The sequence below is a fragment of the Pan troglodytes genome, chromosome 3 (assembly GCF_028858775.2).
Source record: "Pan troglodytes isolate AG18354 chromosome 3, NHGRI_mPanTro3-v2.0_pri, whole genome shotgun sequence".
NCBI lineage: Eukaryota > Metazoa > Chordata > Mammalia > Primates > Hominidae > Pan > Pan troglodytes.
The window spans coordinates 53,689,840-53,704,789 of record NC_072401.2 but is presented as its reverse complement, the minus strand read 5'-3'; the positions used below and the strand labels follow the sequence as shown (position 1 = coordinate 53,704,789).

Genomic DNA, 14,950 nt, shown 5'->3' with positions numbered 1-14,950 from the left:
AAAAGCAATTTCTAATTTTTTCTTTTTTCTATCAAAACATGAGTGTTCCAATGACATAAAAATATTTTCCATACCTAATACATGGTTTCCATTGGTGTCTCATTTTGTGCTTGTACCCTGGACACACATAAAAAGGTTTTTTTTTCTTTTCAACATCTTTAATTAAAAGATGTGTGTTAATTAGTGTAGCATGAAATTATCTACACCCACATATATGTACGAAAAGTTATGTGCCCCTGATTTTACTATAAAAGTCATCACATTTTGAAGTGTCCTGCGGTTTTACAACATTTTTTAAATATTGTATTAAAAACAGCTTCTTAGCTTTTTAAATAAAGAATTAAAAGATCGAGAAAGGGATCCAAAGTCCTTTTCCATTCATTCATTCATTCCACCCATATTTATAGGGCACCTACAACATGCTATGTGTAGGTTGTGAAAATAAAGCTGGGAACAAATACAGTCCCTACCCTAGTAGTGCTTACATTCTTGTAGAGGAAGATGAGCAATGCACAAATAGACAAGTTCAAATATGCCAGATGGGGATAAGTGTTGTGGAGACAGAGGTAGGAGTTTAGGGAGTGTGGGGTTGCTGTTTCATAGTGAGGTCTTGAAAAGTCCTCATTGATAAAGTGACATTCAAAAGAGACTTGTAGGGCTGGGGGAAGGGATCTGTGTGGTTATTGTGGGACAGAGCTTTTCAGGCATTTGGTTGGTGTGTTTGAAAAAACCCAGAGGCTAGTGAGGACTGAGCAGAGTGAATGAACAAGCAGAGGTTGGGGCGTTGTGGTCATTTAGGGCCCAAGTCACCAAGAGCTCTTTAGTAAGAGTCCATGCATAGGTCCAAGGTTGTTGTGTCTCCCTTCACTGGTTCTTACTCTGCACTAGACCCTGTGCTGGGTACTGGGGAGATGCAAAGAAGCTCCAGTTTCTGCCCTCAAGGAACCTGTGTCCCTCCTAATGTCAATCCAAATGGTGGCTGGGGTTTGTGAGGATGCAGTTAAGACTCAGGAACATGGAACCCAGGCCTGATCTGAGCTTTGGCACTAGCTTGGGCAAGCCATTTGAACTTTCAAAGTGTTAGTATTTTCATCTGCAAAATGTGAGATGTAGAAATATCAGAAGGGGCTTTTCTAACTGAAGAAAAAAAACAAGAAAAAGCCCTATGATTCTATAAAATCAAAGCATAGAACTTTATCTTAATACAAAAACTTTTGTTAAAATTGTGTCAGAAAAGTACTTCAGATATAATATACATGATGCATATACAGGGTCACTTAAAATTTAATTCACAATTTGCTAAGTTCAAAAAAAATCTTGGTTCAGCCAACACAACGAGCTTTGTAAACAGGTGGTACTTAGGAAAAAAAACACATTTTAATTTAGCATATGGTATAGATTATATGAAATTACTTTAACCATTGTGTTTCCTTTATGATTTAGACCTTGAAATTTTCTTTGGCCAAAGATCTTCAAAACTAAATACAGTGTTAAAGCAGAGTTACAGAGCAGCCTGGATTAGGGGGATAGATATTTTCCTTTCCTGACTATGGTTTAAAACTTTCTGTTGTACATTTTATTGGGCAACTACTTTTCCCCAGTGCCCAGTACAGAGCTGGACATATAGAAGTCATCAATATATATTGTGGTGGAGGGGATAAGTGGCAAGTCATCTCTAATACATAGTATTAGTATGCAAGTACATAGAGCATAAAATATTAAAAGACCATGTAGTTAATGTTCTGACATTCTTCTCTCCACCAGCGACACAAGGAGAGAAATATATCTAATTAGAAAGCTTGAGTTCAATAAACAAATATTTATTGAGCACCAACTGTGTATCAGGAACATCAGTGAACAAAACGGACCCAAACCCTGCCCTCATGGAACTTACGTTTCAGTGGTGGGGGACAGATCATAAATAATCACCATGACAGAATTAATGTACTAGAAGGTGGTAAATGCCATGGGGACAAAGGAAGCAGGGAAGGAGAAGAGGAAGTGTGGGATGGATTGTGACTGAGTCCAAACTTGTTCTTCTTGCCACATCACGTCAATAAGTCAAGAGACAAGGAGGTGGAGGAAGGAAAGCGACTTTATTTTGGGGAGCCAGGAAACCAAGAAGAAGCAGACCAATGTCCTAAAGAACCATCTTAGAATTATGCGAGCTTTGCCTTGTCTTTTATGTTTAAGTGACAGGGAACCGCAGACATCTGGGCACCAACAAGGGTCCAGGGGAAGTCTGTGAAACTTCTTTGTCCTTGGGTAACGTTCTCTCATGTAACAATAGCCAAACCCCCTTGTTCCTGTAAATCTTTAACAAAACATAGTTGTTTATATACTTCTTCTTTAATCCTAGGGTTAGTTTCCAAGACTACATGATTGCAGTTTTTGCATTGTATCTTAGTGCTCTAAAATTATCCTAACCGATGTGCAGGAATGGGTATCCCCTTAAATAAAAAATGGAATTAGTTATGTTAGTTCTTTTACTGTTTCGCTGTTGCAGTATGGAAATAGAGCAGAGAAGAGCCCCTCCAGGTGTGAGCAGAACCTTGAAGGAGACAGGGAGCAGCCAGCCATGTGGCTCTCAGAGCATTTCCAGGAGGAATTGTGATTGTATTTCTGGGAACACATCTTGGCAGGGTAAGTAATTTCTAATTTGGGACTACTTTTGAATTAGTTTTAAAAGGAAACTTTTCATATGACATCTTAATTTAAAGAGTAGAAATGTTTGTATTATTTGGAGCTGATTGAGGTTTTAAAAATCAACTTTTTTGAGTTATACTTCATTTCCAATACAATTTTTTTTTTTTGAGACTGAGTCTCTCTCTGTTGCCCAGGCTGGAGTGCAGTGGCGCGATCTTGGCTCACTGCAAGCCCTGCCTCCCGGGTTCATGCCATTCTCCTGCCTCAGTTTCCCGAGTAGCTGGGACTACAGGCGCCCGCCACCATGCCCGGCTATTTTTTTTTTTTTTTTTTTTTTTTTTACTTTTATTAGAGACAGATTTTCACCATATTAGCCAGGATGGTCTCAATCTCCTGACCTCGTGATCCGCCCGCCTCAGCCTCCCAAAGTGCTGGGATTACAGGCATGAGCCACTGCGCCCGGCCAATTGATTCATTTTAAGTGTGCTTTTTGTGTGTGGAAGTCATAAAAATCAAAGTTTTTTTCTTGTCGATATGATGACAAAATATTTAATAGAATGCTAAAGATCAACAATCTTGGCCGGGCCTAGTGGCTCACATCTGTAATCCCAACACTTTGGGAGGCTGAAGCGGGAGGATTGCTTGAGGCTAGGAGTTTGAGACCAGCTCAGGCAACATAGAGAGACTCTGTCTCTATTTTCTTTTAAAAATAAAAATTTAAAAGAAGAATAACAGGCTGGGCACAGTGGCTCACGCCTGTAATCCCAGCACTTTGGGAGGCTAAGGCAGGTGGATCACTTGAGGTCAGGAGCTCCAGACCAGCCTGGCCAACATGGTGAAACCCCACCTCTATCAAAAATACAAAAAATAAGCTGGGCGTGGTGGCGTGTGCCTGTAATCCCAGCTATTCAGGCAGGAGAATCGCTTGAACCCAGTAGGTGGAGGTTGCAGTGAGCCAAAATTGTGCCACTGCACTCCAGCTTGGGTGTCAGAGTGAGACTCTGTCTCAAAATAAATAAATAATAACAATCTTTAATTAAATCATTTATATTGTTATCACAATGGTATAGTTTACAATCCTAGATAAAACCACCAAATGCCTTTTTAGATATGGGCTTAGAAAATGGAAGTAGTGTAAGATAAACCATTTATTTTCTATGAAGGGAAAATATTCAAATTGGCAGCATATAAATTTTGATTCACAGATTGTTTTAGAATGCTTAAATAAAGATAACATTAGCAGAGGTATAAACATGATGGAAACCTTCAATAGCAAACAAAATACATGTTTTATAACAAGAAAATCAATGAGTAAACAACCAAAAAATAAACAGATGAATAAAGCAAGAAAACATATGTAAGTTCTTTCTTTGTGTTGTATTAGTGTGTAATTATTTTTACTGTCCTGTCTATAATTCATTGGGCTTTTTGAATCTGTAGTTTGTTTCTTTCAAAGGTCTGAAAAACCCTCAATTTTATGTATATATAAATTGAGAGAGAGAGAGACAGAGGTGGGGGTATTTATTACAGAGTGGGGAGAGAGAGAAAAAGACACAGAGAGAGACAGATAGATGGGGAAGGGGGATTTATTATAGGAATTGGCTCACACAATTTTGGAGGCTAAATTCCATGACATGCCCTCTACAAGCTGATGACCCAGGAAAGCTGGTGTTGTAATTTAGTCTAAATTTAAAGGCCTGAGAACCAGGGGAGACACTGTCCCAGGGCAGGAGAAGATGATATCCCAGCCTGAGAGAGAATTTAAGTGTGCTTTTAAGTGATGAGTTTTGAGAAATGTGTATACCCAGTAACGAAACACTTCGGTCAAGATTTCTGTCTCCCCAGAAAGTTCCTTGTGTTCCTTGGCAGTCATTCTCTCCCACAACACTGATATGGGTTTTTAAAAATACAAGTCTTTTTTTTTTTTGATTGACAAACTCTTTCACAGACTGATGAAAAAAGGGGATAGAAGTAGCAGATGGAAGTCAGATAGCTAATAAAGGGAGATTGCCTGTTCTCCTCTAGGCCTTGTTTCTGCCTTTGAGATCATTGTCATTAGCATCTTTGAAGCCAACTAATCCTTTATCATAACCATCTTTTGTTTAAGATCTCAGTACCATTGTTTTTGCTGAGATATATTCTTTCTTTCTTTTTTTTGACAGTTTCACTCTTGTCACCCAGGCTGGAGTGCAATGGCACCATTTTGGCTCACTGCAACCTCCGCCTCCCAGGTTCAAGTGATTCTCCTGCCTCAGCCTCCCGAAGTAGCTGGGATTACAGGTGCCCGCCACCATATTCTTATTAAGATCTTTTACTTCTATTTAGGAAGAAATAATGTAAGTTTGCGGATATATTTCTACCAGTTTTTAAATAATAATCTACTACAGTGACTTCTATAACAGTTGTGACTTCTGTCAGGGATCTAATATCAAGTATGTGCCATCAGATATTATTATTATTTGGATCTTTATGCATCTGGCAGTTTTCTGACTTTTCACTACAACCATGCTTACCAAGATTAAGTGATGAATAATGATCTAATTAATCATAGTGTCATGTTTTACATTTCTTTACCTTTTATAAGCACTTTTTAAACTTACTGTGGTAAAATATACATAGGATAAAATTTATCTTTTTAACTATTTTCAATCGTACAATTCCATGGCATTCACATAGGCATATTGTTATGTAACCATTACCACCATCCATCTCCAGAACTTTTTCATTTTTCCAGACTGAAACTCTGTACCCATTAAACACTAACTCCTTATTGCCTCGTCTCTCATCCCCTGAAAGCACCATACTACTTTCGCTTTCTGTCAGTTTGACTACTCTAGGTATCTCATATAAATGGAATCATACAATATTCGTCCTTTTGTGTCTGGCTTATTTAACATAGTGTCTTCAGGGTTCATCTATGTTGCAGCATATATCAGAATTTCATTCATTTTTTTAAATAAAAAAGGATTTAGATCACAGATTTCATTCATTTTTAAGTCTGGAAAGTATTTCATTGCATGTATATTCTACATTTGGGCTATCTATTCATTTGTCCATGAAGTCCTTCAGTTGTTTAAAAACTAATTTCATTGAGCTATAATTTCCATTCAATAAACTGTATACATTTAAAGTGTACCATGTGATGAGTTTCAGCATACATATATGCACCTGTGAAACTACTGCTTCAAGCAAGACATGGAGCATTTAGATCATTCCCAAATAATTTGAGTTGATTGTGTTTTGATAGTTCTGCCACCAACTTATGATATTTGGTGAAGCAAATGCTGTAAATTGCATATTCAGCATCTATCCCCACTTCCTCCTTTCTCAAGAACCCCAGTGTTGAACACAACATTCTACAGAGCCCTGTGCTTCAGGGGAAGTTCTAGTAGGTGGATCTTGATTAGTTTAAATCTAATCTTTGTGCTTTCATTCCTCTTCCAAGTGACTGTTTTCAGAGGAAGCATTTAATCTACTTCATGGCATTGAGAAATGAGGGAAGATCAGCTGGGAAAGTTTTCCTCAATCTTTCTTTTCTTTTCTTTTCTTTTTTCTTTGAGACAGAGTCTCACTCTGTCACCCAGGCTTGAGTGCAGTGGCGCCATCTCCCTCACTGCAACCTCTGTCTCCCAGGTTCAAGCGATTCTGCTTCAGCCTCTCGAGTAGCTGGGACTACAGGCATGCACCACCCCACCCGGCTAATATTTTTTGTATTTTTAGTAGAGACAGGTTTTCACCATGTTGGCCAGGCTGGTCTCAAACTCCTGACTTCAGGAGTCACCCACTTCAGCCTCCCAAAGTGCTGAGATTACAAGTGTGAGCCACCGTGCCCGGCGATTTTTGTTTTGTTTTGTTTTAAATCAGCTGACATCACGCTTTGATCCCCAATCTTAAGGAGACACATGAAGACATGATTCTTTTTGCCTGTGAAAGGCTGCCTAGAGAGATTGCACAAACTTTAAAATAAGATTGATTTTTGTCTATTTAGGATTGTTCTGAGGCCTTCTAAGAAAGACTAAATAAACTTCCAAACTTATAATTTAACAATTTATTAGGCTGGGCGCGGTGGCTCACGCCTGTAATCCTAGCACTTTGGGAGGCCGAGGCGGGTGGATTGCCTGAGCTGAGGAGGTCAAGACCAGCCTGGGCTGGTCTCAACCAAAAAGCTTGAGAATTGCCAGACTGGGTGAAACCCCGTCTCTACTAAAATACAAAAAAAAAGTAGTCAGGTGTGGCAGTGTGTGCCTGTAATCCCAGCTACTCGAGAGGCTGTGACAGGAGAATCACTTGAACCCGGGAGGCAGAGGTTGCAGTGAGCTGAGCCGAGATCGCCATTGCACTCCAGCCTGGGTGACAAAGTGAGACTCTGTCTCAAAAAAAAAACAAACCCTATTTATTGTCTACAGTTAATTTACTTTACCGATTAGTGAGCCAGAATAGCCAGTAGATGTCGCTCTGATTTCATTTTCAGAGATAACCTACTGACTTTTCAATCTCTTAAATATTCCATCTAGAAGCATTTTTAAAAATCCAATAAGTTGACAATCACATTAAAAGTTTTAGCAAAAAATAAAGAGAAAAACATTAGGGCATACTAAGAAAAATTAAAATCAAGAAATGGGAATTTTCAAAAGATCAACTTAATTTTTCCTTCAGTGCTGTTAGCAAATACAATGATGTGTGATTGCTAAAAAGTGAAAACAGTGATTAGGAAGATGACATTTAACAGACTGATTGGTGTAGGGAGGCAAAACAAGTAGTAGAGTCAATATGACTGATATATTTTTCTGTTCTGGGGCCATATTCACAATGACAGCAATATGAGCTCAATAACTCACAGTGGGAATTTTTCGTATAGAGACAGAAAATAAAGTTGTAAGCTACATTGGATCTATTTGTCATGAAGGGATGAATCTGATCAAGAAAACAGGGGTAATTCTAAGTTAGAGGCAGAAGGAAGGAGAGAAGTAATAGAAAAACACAATGTGAAGCTTCATTTTTGGTACCGTGCTAAGCTTCTCTAAACTTTCTCCCAAACCAGGAAAAACCACGAAAGGGTTTCCTTGTGTATTACTCTGAACTCTTTCAGTTGCAAGAAGCAGAAACTCAACCCCCGCTGGATTAAGGAAAAAATAAACAGGTACCTATGGGGTCATAAAACTGGTAATTGTAGGAGTGGGGTGGCTTTAGGCCTGGCTGCGTCTGCTTATGGTGGCCTAAAGCCACCCCACTCCTACAATTACCAGTTTTATGATCCCATAGGAACTTGGAAAGTTAAGGGTCTTCAGGGTCAAAACTGCTTTTGTAATAATACTAAGACATTGTGTACCTTTTCCACTTGCTCTCTCAAAAATGTATAGGGGAATCTTCCAGTGGCTATATGCCATGTGATATTGAACAAATTGAATACAGAAGCAGATGGTAGAATCCAACCATCTTTTACTAACCTGGCCATTAAAGAGAGTTGCAAATATGTGAAACAGTGCCACTCTTCTTGGTAATATTTTTTGTTTGAGACAATGTAATTATTTTTCATAAAAATATTAATATGTTACTTTAACATATAAAGATTTATTATTTTTAAATGAATTAATACATAAGTATTTTAAAATGTTCTTTTCTATTTTCTAATATAGTAAATATTGATCAATACAAAACACATAAAATTTCTCTGGAGTCTTCAATAATTTTTAAGCATGTAAGGGTTCCTGAAACCAAAAAGCTTGAGAATTGCCAGCTTCAGTAAGGTACAATTGGGCACAAGGCTCAATGGTATCACCAGAACTGTCTCCTACTTATCATAGACTGCTTTTCTCAGAGCTGGTTTCCTTCTCAGGCGTGTGATATCAAAGATGACTTCCAGCTGGGGCGTGGCAGCTCACACTTGTAATCTCAGCACATTGGGAGGCTGAGGCGGAAGGATCACTTGAGCCCAGGAGTTTGAGATCAGCCTGGGCAACAGAGTGAGACCCTGTCTGTACAAAACAATTTTTAAAATTGGCCAGGCATGGTGACATGCACCTGTAGTCTCAGCTACTTGCGAGGCTGAGGTGGGAGCACTGCTTGAGCCTGGGAGATTGAGGCTACAGTAGGCCACCATCACACCCTGCATTCCAGCCTGGGCGACAAAGCTAGACTCTGTCTCAATTAAAAAAAAAAAAAAAAAAAAAAAGACTTCCAGCAACTCGAAAATTTTATCTACCAACCTAGCAAACCATAGGAGAAAATGCCATTTTTTGACAGCACTAGTAAAATTTCTAGTTATAACATTGGTCACACTTAAGTCTCATGCCCATCCACATATCAATCATTTGAGCCAGGGGTTGGTTGATTCCTGGGTCATTACGTCCACCCTGGAGCCGGGGACAGGGGCAGCCCACCAGCACCACAGGATCGAGGAAGAAGTGGTTCCCTAGAAAGATGATGAATGGGGCATAAAAGAAGTCCTCTATTAGAAAGCCTGAGTCCTATGCTGTTCTCAGTTAGAATCCTAACCTTTCTTTCCACTGTCAGCACCTTGAGACAATAGAGTTGCCTTTCTCTTCTTGGGGAGAAGAGTCTGATTGCATTCTGTAATTAAGAGTTTGCATCCAAATCACATATCCTAACAGAAGTTCTTCTTATGAATTAGCAGTGCTATACCAAAAGAAAGTTGTCTTTTCACCGTAAACTATGCAGAACACCTGACTTAAGCTAGGATTTCATTCCTAAACGTCTGAAGATTTAAATTTCATGCCTGCCTGTGTTGCTTGCAGGATTACTCTGGTCAGATCATTTAACCTTCTGGTGGCCTCTGTGTCCTTACCTCTAAAATCAAGGGCGTGGGAGGATTGTCTCTTGCAGCTTTAACATTCTTTGAATCTGATCAACAGAAGATGGAGGAAAAAAGTTCTTCCAAACCTGGTCTATCAACTGCTATAGTGAAGGTCCACAAAATGAAGTTTTACATTTTTTTTTCAGATTACATATCAATTTCGGTTCTATGTTTGTTTCTTCAATATTTTTGGTGATAATCTAAAATGGAGATTTCATCAGTCTGCAAGCACTGGGTTCATATTATCTTTTCCTTATTTCCTTTGCCTTTAGCTTCATTACTTTTTTTGTTTATTATTTTTTAAATTGACAACTAAAAATTATATATACTTATGGTGTACCACATGATGTTTTGATATAAGTATACATTGTAAAATGGCTAAATCAAGGAATTAACCTATTACCTCACATACTAATTTTTTTTGTGGTGAGAGCACTTAAAATCTAATCTTAGCAATTTCCAAATATACAATACATTGTTATAACTATGGTCATCATGCTGTACAATAGATCTCTTGAGCTTATGCCTCCTAACTGAAATTTTGTATAGCTGTGTTACTTTTAATATTAAATGTGGATTCTGTAAAATCCCAGTTTTTACAAAATGTATTAGGAGTAACATAATAAGAGCCTCATAAATTAATTTTTTCAGAAAGAAAGCTGTTCATTTACTTAGGACTTTTATTTAAAATACATATGTTCTTTGAAATGAAAGAAAAGCTAATGTTTCTCCATTTATTCTAACTTACGAATTAAGCTGTAAAAGAAAACCACAATAGAAATTGCGTAAATTACCCTTAAGAATCAGCCAATTTTTACCACATACTTTCATTTGGTACACCTTAGGTTTCCTTATGTTTCCATTCACATACTACCATTACATAAGGTTTTACTTTTTTTTTTTTTTGTCTTTGAGCCCTTCAAGTGAAGTTACCATTGAAAATCAAACAATATCTGTCCAGTGTTGTAAATTAAATATCGTGTAGTTTGATATCATATACCTGCCTTTCCATATCAGCCTTTCATTAATTATAAGTACAAACACCAAAATAATTGTTATCAAGCCCCACAGTAGTTTTTAACTTCAGTTTTCAACTTAATTCTCATTATCCCATACTTTTAAACAGAAAAAAGTTTTAGTACATATATTACCTGGAAGTAATTCTAATCTGTTCCAATAACTAAATAGCTGAGGCTTCTGGGTTAGATATGGTTATCTTCTACTGTTCCAATTTTTAATACAAAGTATGAATGTTAAATTTGTATATAACATTATTACAAAATGACACTGGTAACATGAAATCAGAACAACATTCTTTCCCGAGTACCTAGTACTTACCCACAAGGCATTGTAGATTTCTTTTCATTTAAAGAGTGGATAACAATCTTGGAGTAGATAACAATGAAAACCTAGAAAAAAAAACCCACCTCCTGTTTTTATTGAGTCAAACAAGCAGAACTTTGATTGGAAAGTCCCATTTCATATATTACACTTGGTAGTATTTTCTTCTAACGAAAAAAAAAAAGCCCTTGTGCCACCACCTTGACATGTACTTAAACGTTTACCCAAATCACTTAGGCATTGCTTCTCAAACTTGGCTGCACAGCAGAATTGCCTGGAGGGTTTTTAAAAACACAAATGCCTATGTCTCACTCCCTGAAATTCTCCTTTAATTGGTACGAGGCGGGGCTATTCTAGGAACTATTTTCTATCCCTTGGCAATTAGCCATCTGTATAGTATTTTTAACTTTCTACGTGTTATTAACTGTAAGACTGTTTGAATTGTCAGGTCTTTGTGGTGAGCTGAATTCTGCATGGCAGTGCTTACTGTGCAGAAAGGTTGCAATGCCTCACTTTGCCTTAATCCATGTTCCTCTGACTTCCTTACTCTTTCTCTCAAGAGGAGGCAAGTGGCTGTGGCGGCCGCAGCAGTGGCTGATCATCACTGAAAATACCAAAGAAAAGAACTGAGCTGCCTCCTTCATATTTTTTCCATTGAGGATTAATTTACCGTGCTTTTTCATTTTCTCTACATCCTGCAAAAGCTTTTTTTCTCTCCTAAGAAACAAACTATGAACTGATTGTTGAAAAAAAGAAGTAAAAAGTTTTAGCACAACTTCTCTGTCTCTTCGGGACAAGTTAGAAAATTCTGAAGTGAGCCGAAGCATAGTAAGTGCTTTCTTTCTTTTTAAGCTACTTCTGGAGAGGGAGGAGGCTATTGTAATGGTAAATTTCACTCCGAGAGGAAGAAAGGGTTGATAATCAATCAAAAATGAGGTATTCCTTTGAGTATTTGTGATTTTCTTACTATATTGTAAGAAGCTTTTAATTTTCTCTGTAAAATAGGCAGAAATGGTTTTAGTGTGTGTATGTGTGAAATAAAAGCTCAGAAAAGCAATCTTCAGAGCGCCACTGAAGGAAGTTTTGACGAACGGAGTAGAGATGTATACCACTTGGGGGCTTCAGTGAGAACCCAGAATTCCTGGAGGAGGATTTACATTCAGAAATGTTGAAGTGAAAATTCCTTCTGGTTCAGCATCTTGGAGTTCAGCTTGGAAGAACATTTTACGTATGGAAGAATTTGCTTCTCCAAACCTCTCTTTTGGCCATTGTGTGTCCTGAAGGATGGGACAACTTGTGCTGTAGAAGCACTGCTTGCCTGAGTTTGCTTCAGGCATTTTAAATTTAACTTGAGGGATCATGTGTTTGGCATGATGAGGACCACTGAAAACTTCCACAAGCCTAGTGCCACATTAAACTCTAACACGGCCACCAAGGGAAGGTACATTTATCTGGAGGCATTCCTGGAGGGAGGAGCTCCCTGGGGTTTTACTCTAAAAGGTGGCCTGGAGCACGGAGAACCATTAATCATCTCTAAGGTATGTTTCTTTTTCCAATATTGCCTTTATTCAAATTGTTTTTTTCAACTTGTCAGATTTGTCAAAAATGCAAAATAATGAGAACTGCCTTAATATAACTTAATTTGCTGTTTCATGCCTTTCTGATTATCTAGAAATATTTTGGATAGCCTGGTATTTGAAAGAAAAATGTGTCTAGCTCATTTATTCTATGAAATCCGAAGAAAAATATGCCTGTTTGATGGATAATCTTCTCTTTTTGTGAATGAAATTGCATACAATCAGTTACCACATGAGCTTTTCAGTTATAAATCAGATTAAAGATTAATAACATGGTTAAGATGGTGGCATGGTATATATTTGTGCATTCAGAAATATCTGCTTTTTCTCTCTTTAACTGAAAATAGCATCTAAAAATATTTTAAATTTGCTTATAATTCTGGATAATAGATTGCATAAATACCATGTGTTGCTTTTTTCCCCCACACTCAGAAAGGAGAATTAAATCAGCTTTCAGCATAACTCAAGATCAAAACATTTCTGCCTCTCCTATTTATCTGTATATTTGAATCCCTTTTTAAACCTTAGTCATCCTGCAGCATACCTCAATTCTTCATTTATCTTTTGGTGTGGGTAGTCATACCAATGAAATATTTATGTACTGGGGTTAATATTTCTATTTTTCTCTTAAACTACAGATTAACATTACTTGTTATAATATTGCTTTTAAATTTTTAGAATATTTAATAGTCTGATACAATAGATCATAATGGCTTTTCACACATGTGCATTCATCAAGAAACATTTGTAATTAAGGGAGAAAAAATTTTTAGTTTGAGGGTGGGAAGAAGGTAATATGGATTGCATTTGAGCTCTGTTATCGGTTCAGGTTACTTTTCATATCCCCAGAAATAATTCCAAAAGGTTATTTTTCAAATTACTGAAGTAATTCTTACTGTGGATGAGCCAGGGAGAACTGGGTTTCACAGTGATAAGCCACGAGTGCACGGGACACCATTATAAGTTGTATGACTTTTCCTTAACTTTCTTAAGTAAAACAAAAGGATGTGCATACGTGTGTGTCAGTTAGGAAGGCTTCCCCCTGTGAAAAAAATTCAAAACCGAGTTTATAGTGGCTCTCAGTAAATTGGGGTTTGTTTTTCTCATATTACAAGAAGTTTGGAGGTAGATTTTCCAGGCAAGGGGAGCAGCAGCTCAATAATGTGATCAAGGACCCCACTTATCTCTCCACTCTGCCATTCTTATGATGTTGGCTTTGTCTTCATGGTTGCATGATGGATCCCACAACTCCAGCATTGATTGCATCTTCATTCCAGACAGGTTTTTGGCTTTTTGTTTCTCATTAGACCTTTGCTTACATCTCATTAACCAGAACTGTACCCTATGCCTGTCTTTAGGCCAATCACTGGTAAGAAATGCCAGTGATTAATACAGACTGATTAGGATTTCTTTCACAGGTTTCTACAATAAGGACCTACTCTTCCTGAAGTCAAGGAATCATTGCCCACTGTTTGAATGATTTGAGGTTCTTTTTGCAGGAAGAAAGAGGGCATGGTTGCTGAATAACGACAGATAATTCTGCAATGAACATAAATATTGTCTCGGCATTTAAAAAGTCTAGTTGTACACAATTTGCCTGTCCCTTAATGATAAAATATTCTGTATCTATACACGACAGTATCTGACAGTTTGCTGACAGAAAGGTCTAATCCTCCCACTAATGAGCCAGCTTCTCTAAGCCTCCATTTTACCTGCAGAATGGGGCTATCCTACTATCTACTTTAATGGGTTGTGTTTAAATGCAACCATGCATTTAGGTTAGTGTCTAGTACACAGAAGGAGCAAAGATTATGATTATTGCTTTTCATTATTCTAGCAGACATGTGTAGTAGGAGACAGGTCTGGCTGCTGTAAAAAGATCCAAAATAACAATAATATAGGAATTTATTTCTCTGACATAACATTTATTTCTCTGAGCATAAGCCAAACCAAAAGATGGCTCTATGATGTCAGGGACCCAAGTTCCTTCTATTTTCTTACTTCCATCCTGGAGTGATATCTCATCTTCATGGTCCAAGTGACTTGCCACCACATCTGCTTTCCAGTCAGTAAGAAGCAGGGAAGAGGGAAAAGAGAAGGCAATCTCCTTTCTTTCAAGGATCCAATTTGGTCCAATGTGCTCTGTCCAATATGGTGGCCCACAGTCACATGTGACTATTTCTATTTCAATTAAAGGTAACTAAAATGAAGTAAAAAATTTTAAACTCTGTTTAAATGTTCCTCATTTGCACTTGTTGCATTCCAAGAGTCGCATTGTTCCGAAGCTCTTGAACATCTTTCCCCATGTTGTCTGTCTGGCAAACTCTTTAAAGCTCCATTTCTTCTTCTCTCTGAGGTTTTCCTGATGTCACCCAAGTTGAGTTCCGTGGTCTCCCTTCTACACTTCCATATTATGCATGTATTACATTGAATCATAAAATTTTATTTCGTTGATTGCCTTCTCAGAAGTCTGTGAGCCTTTTTAGGGCAGGGACTATTTTTTTTTCTCATCTCTATCACATCTAAATCAGAGCCTAGGTACACAAATGTTTGTTGAGTAAATGAAAGGGCA

General features: G+C 37.7%; 1 protein-coding gene across 2 annotated transcripts in view; it reads left to right on the top strand.

Annotated features, from left to right (window-relative positions):
* SHROOM3 (shroom family member 3) overlaps positions 1–14,950 on the top strand; it is a 357,377-nt gene that overhangs the window by 895 nt on the left and 341,532 nt on the right. The window contains exons 2-4 of one of the 2 annotated variants that reach the window (XM_063809524.1): positions 2,507–2,643; positions 4,809–4,926; positions 11,362–12,339. In XM_063809524.1, the coding sequence (XP_063665594.1) occupies positions 12,172–12,339 (168 nt within the window). In that variant the 5' untranslated portion in view covers positions 2,507–2,643; positions 4,809–4,926; positions 11,362–12,171. Of the gene's footprint in view, positions 1–2,506; positions 2,644–4,808; positions 4,927–11,346; positions 12,340–14,950 lie in introns of those variants that run through there. The other variant, XM_054682947.2, reaches the window with a different exon arrangement.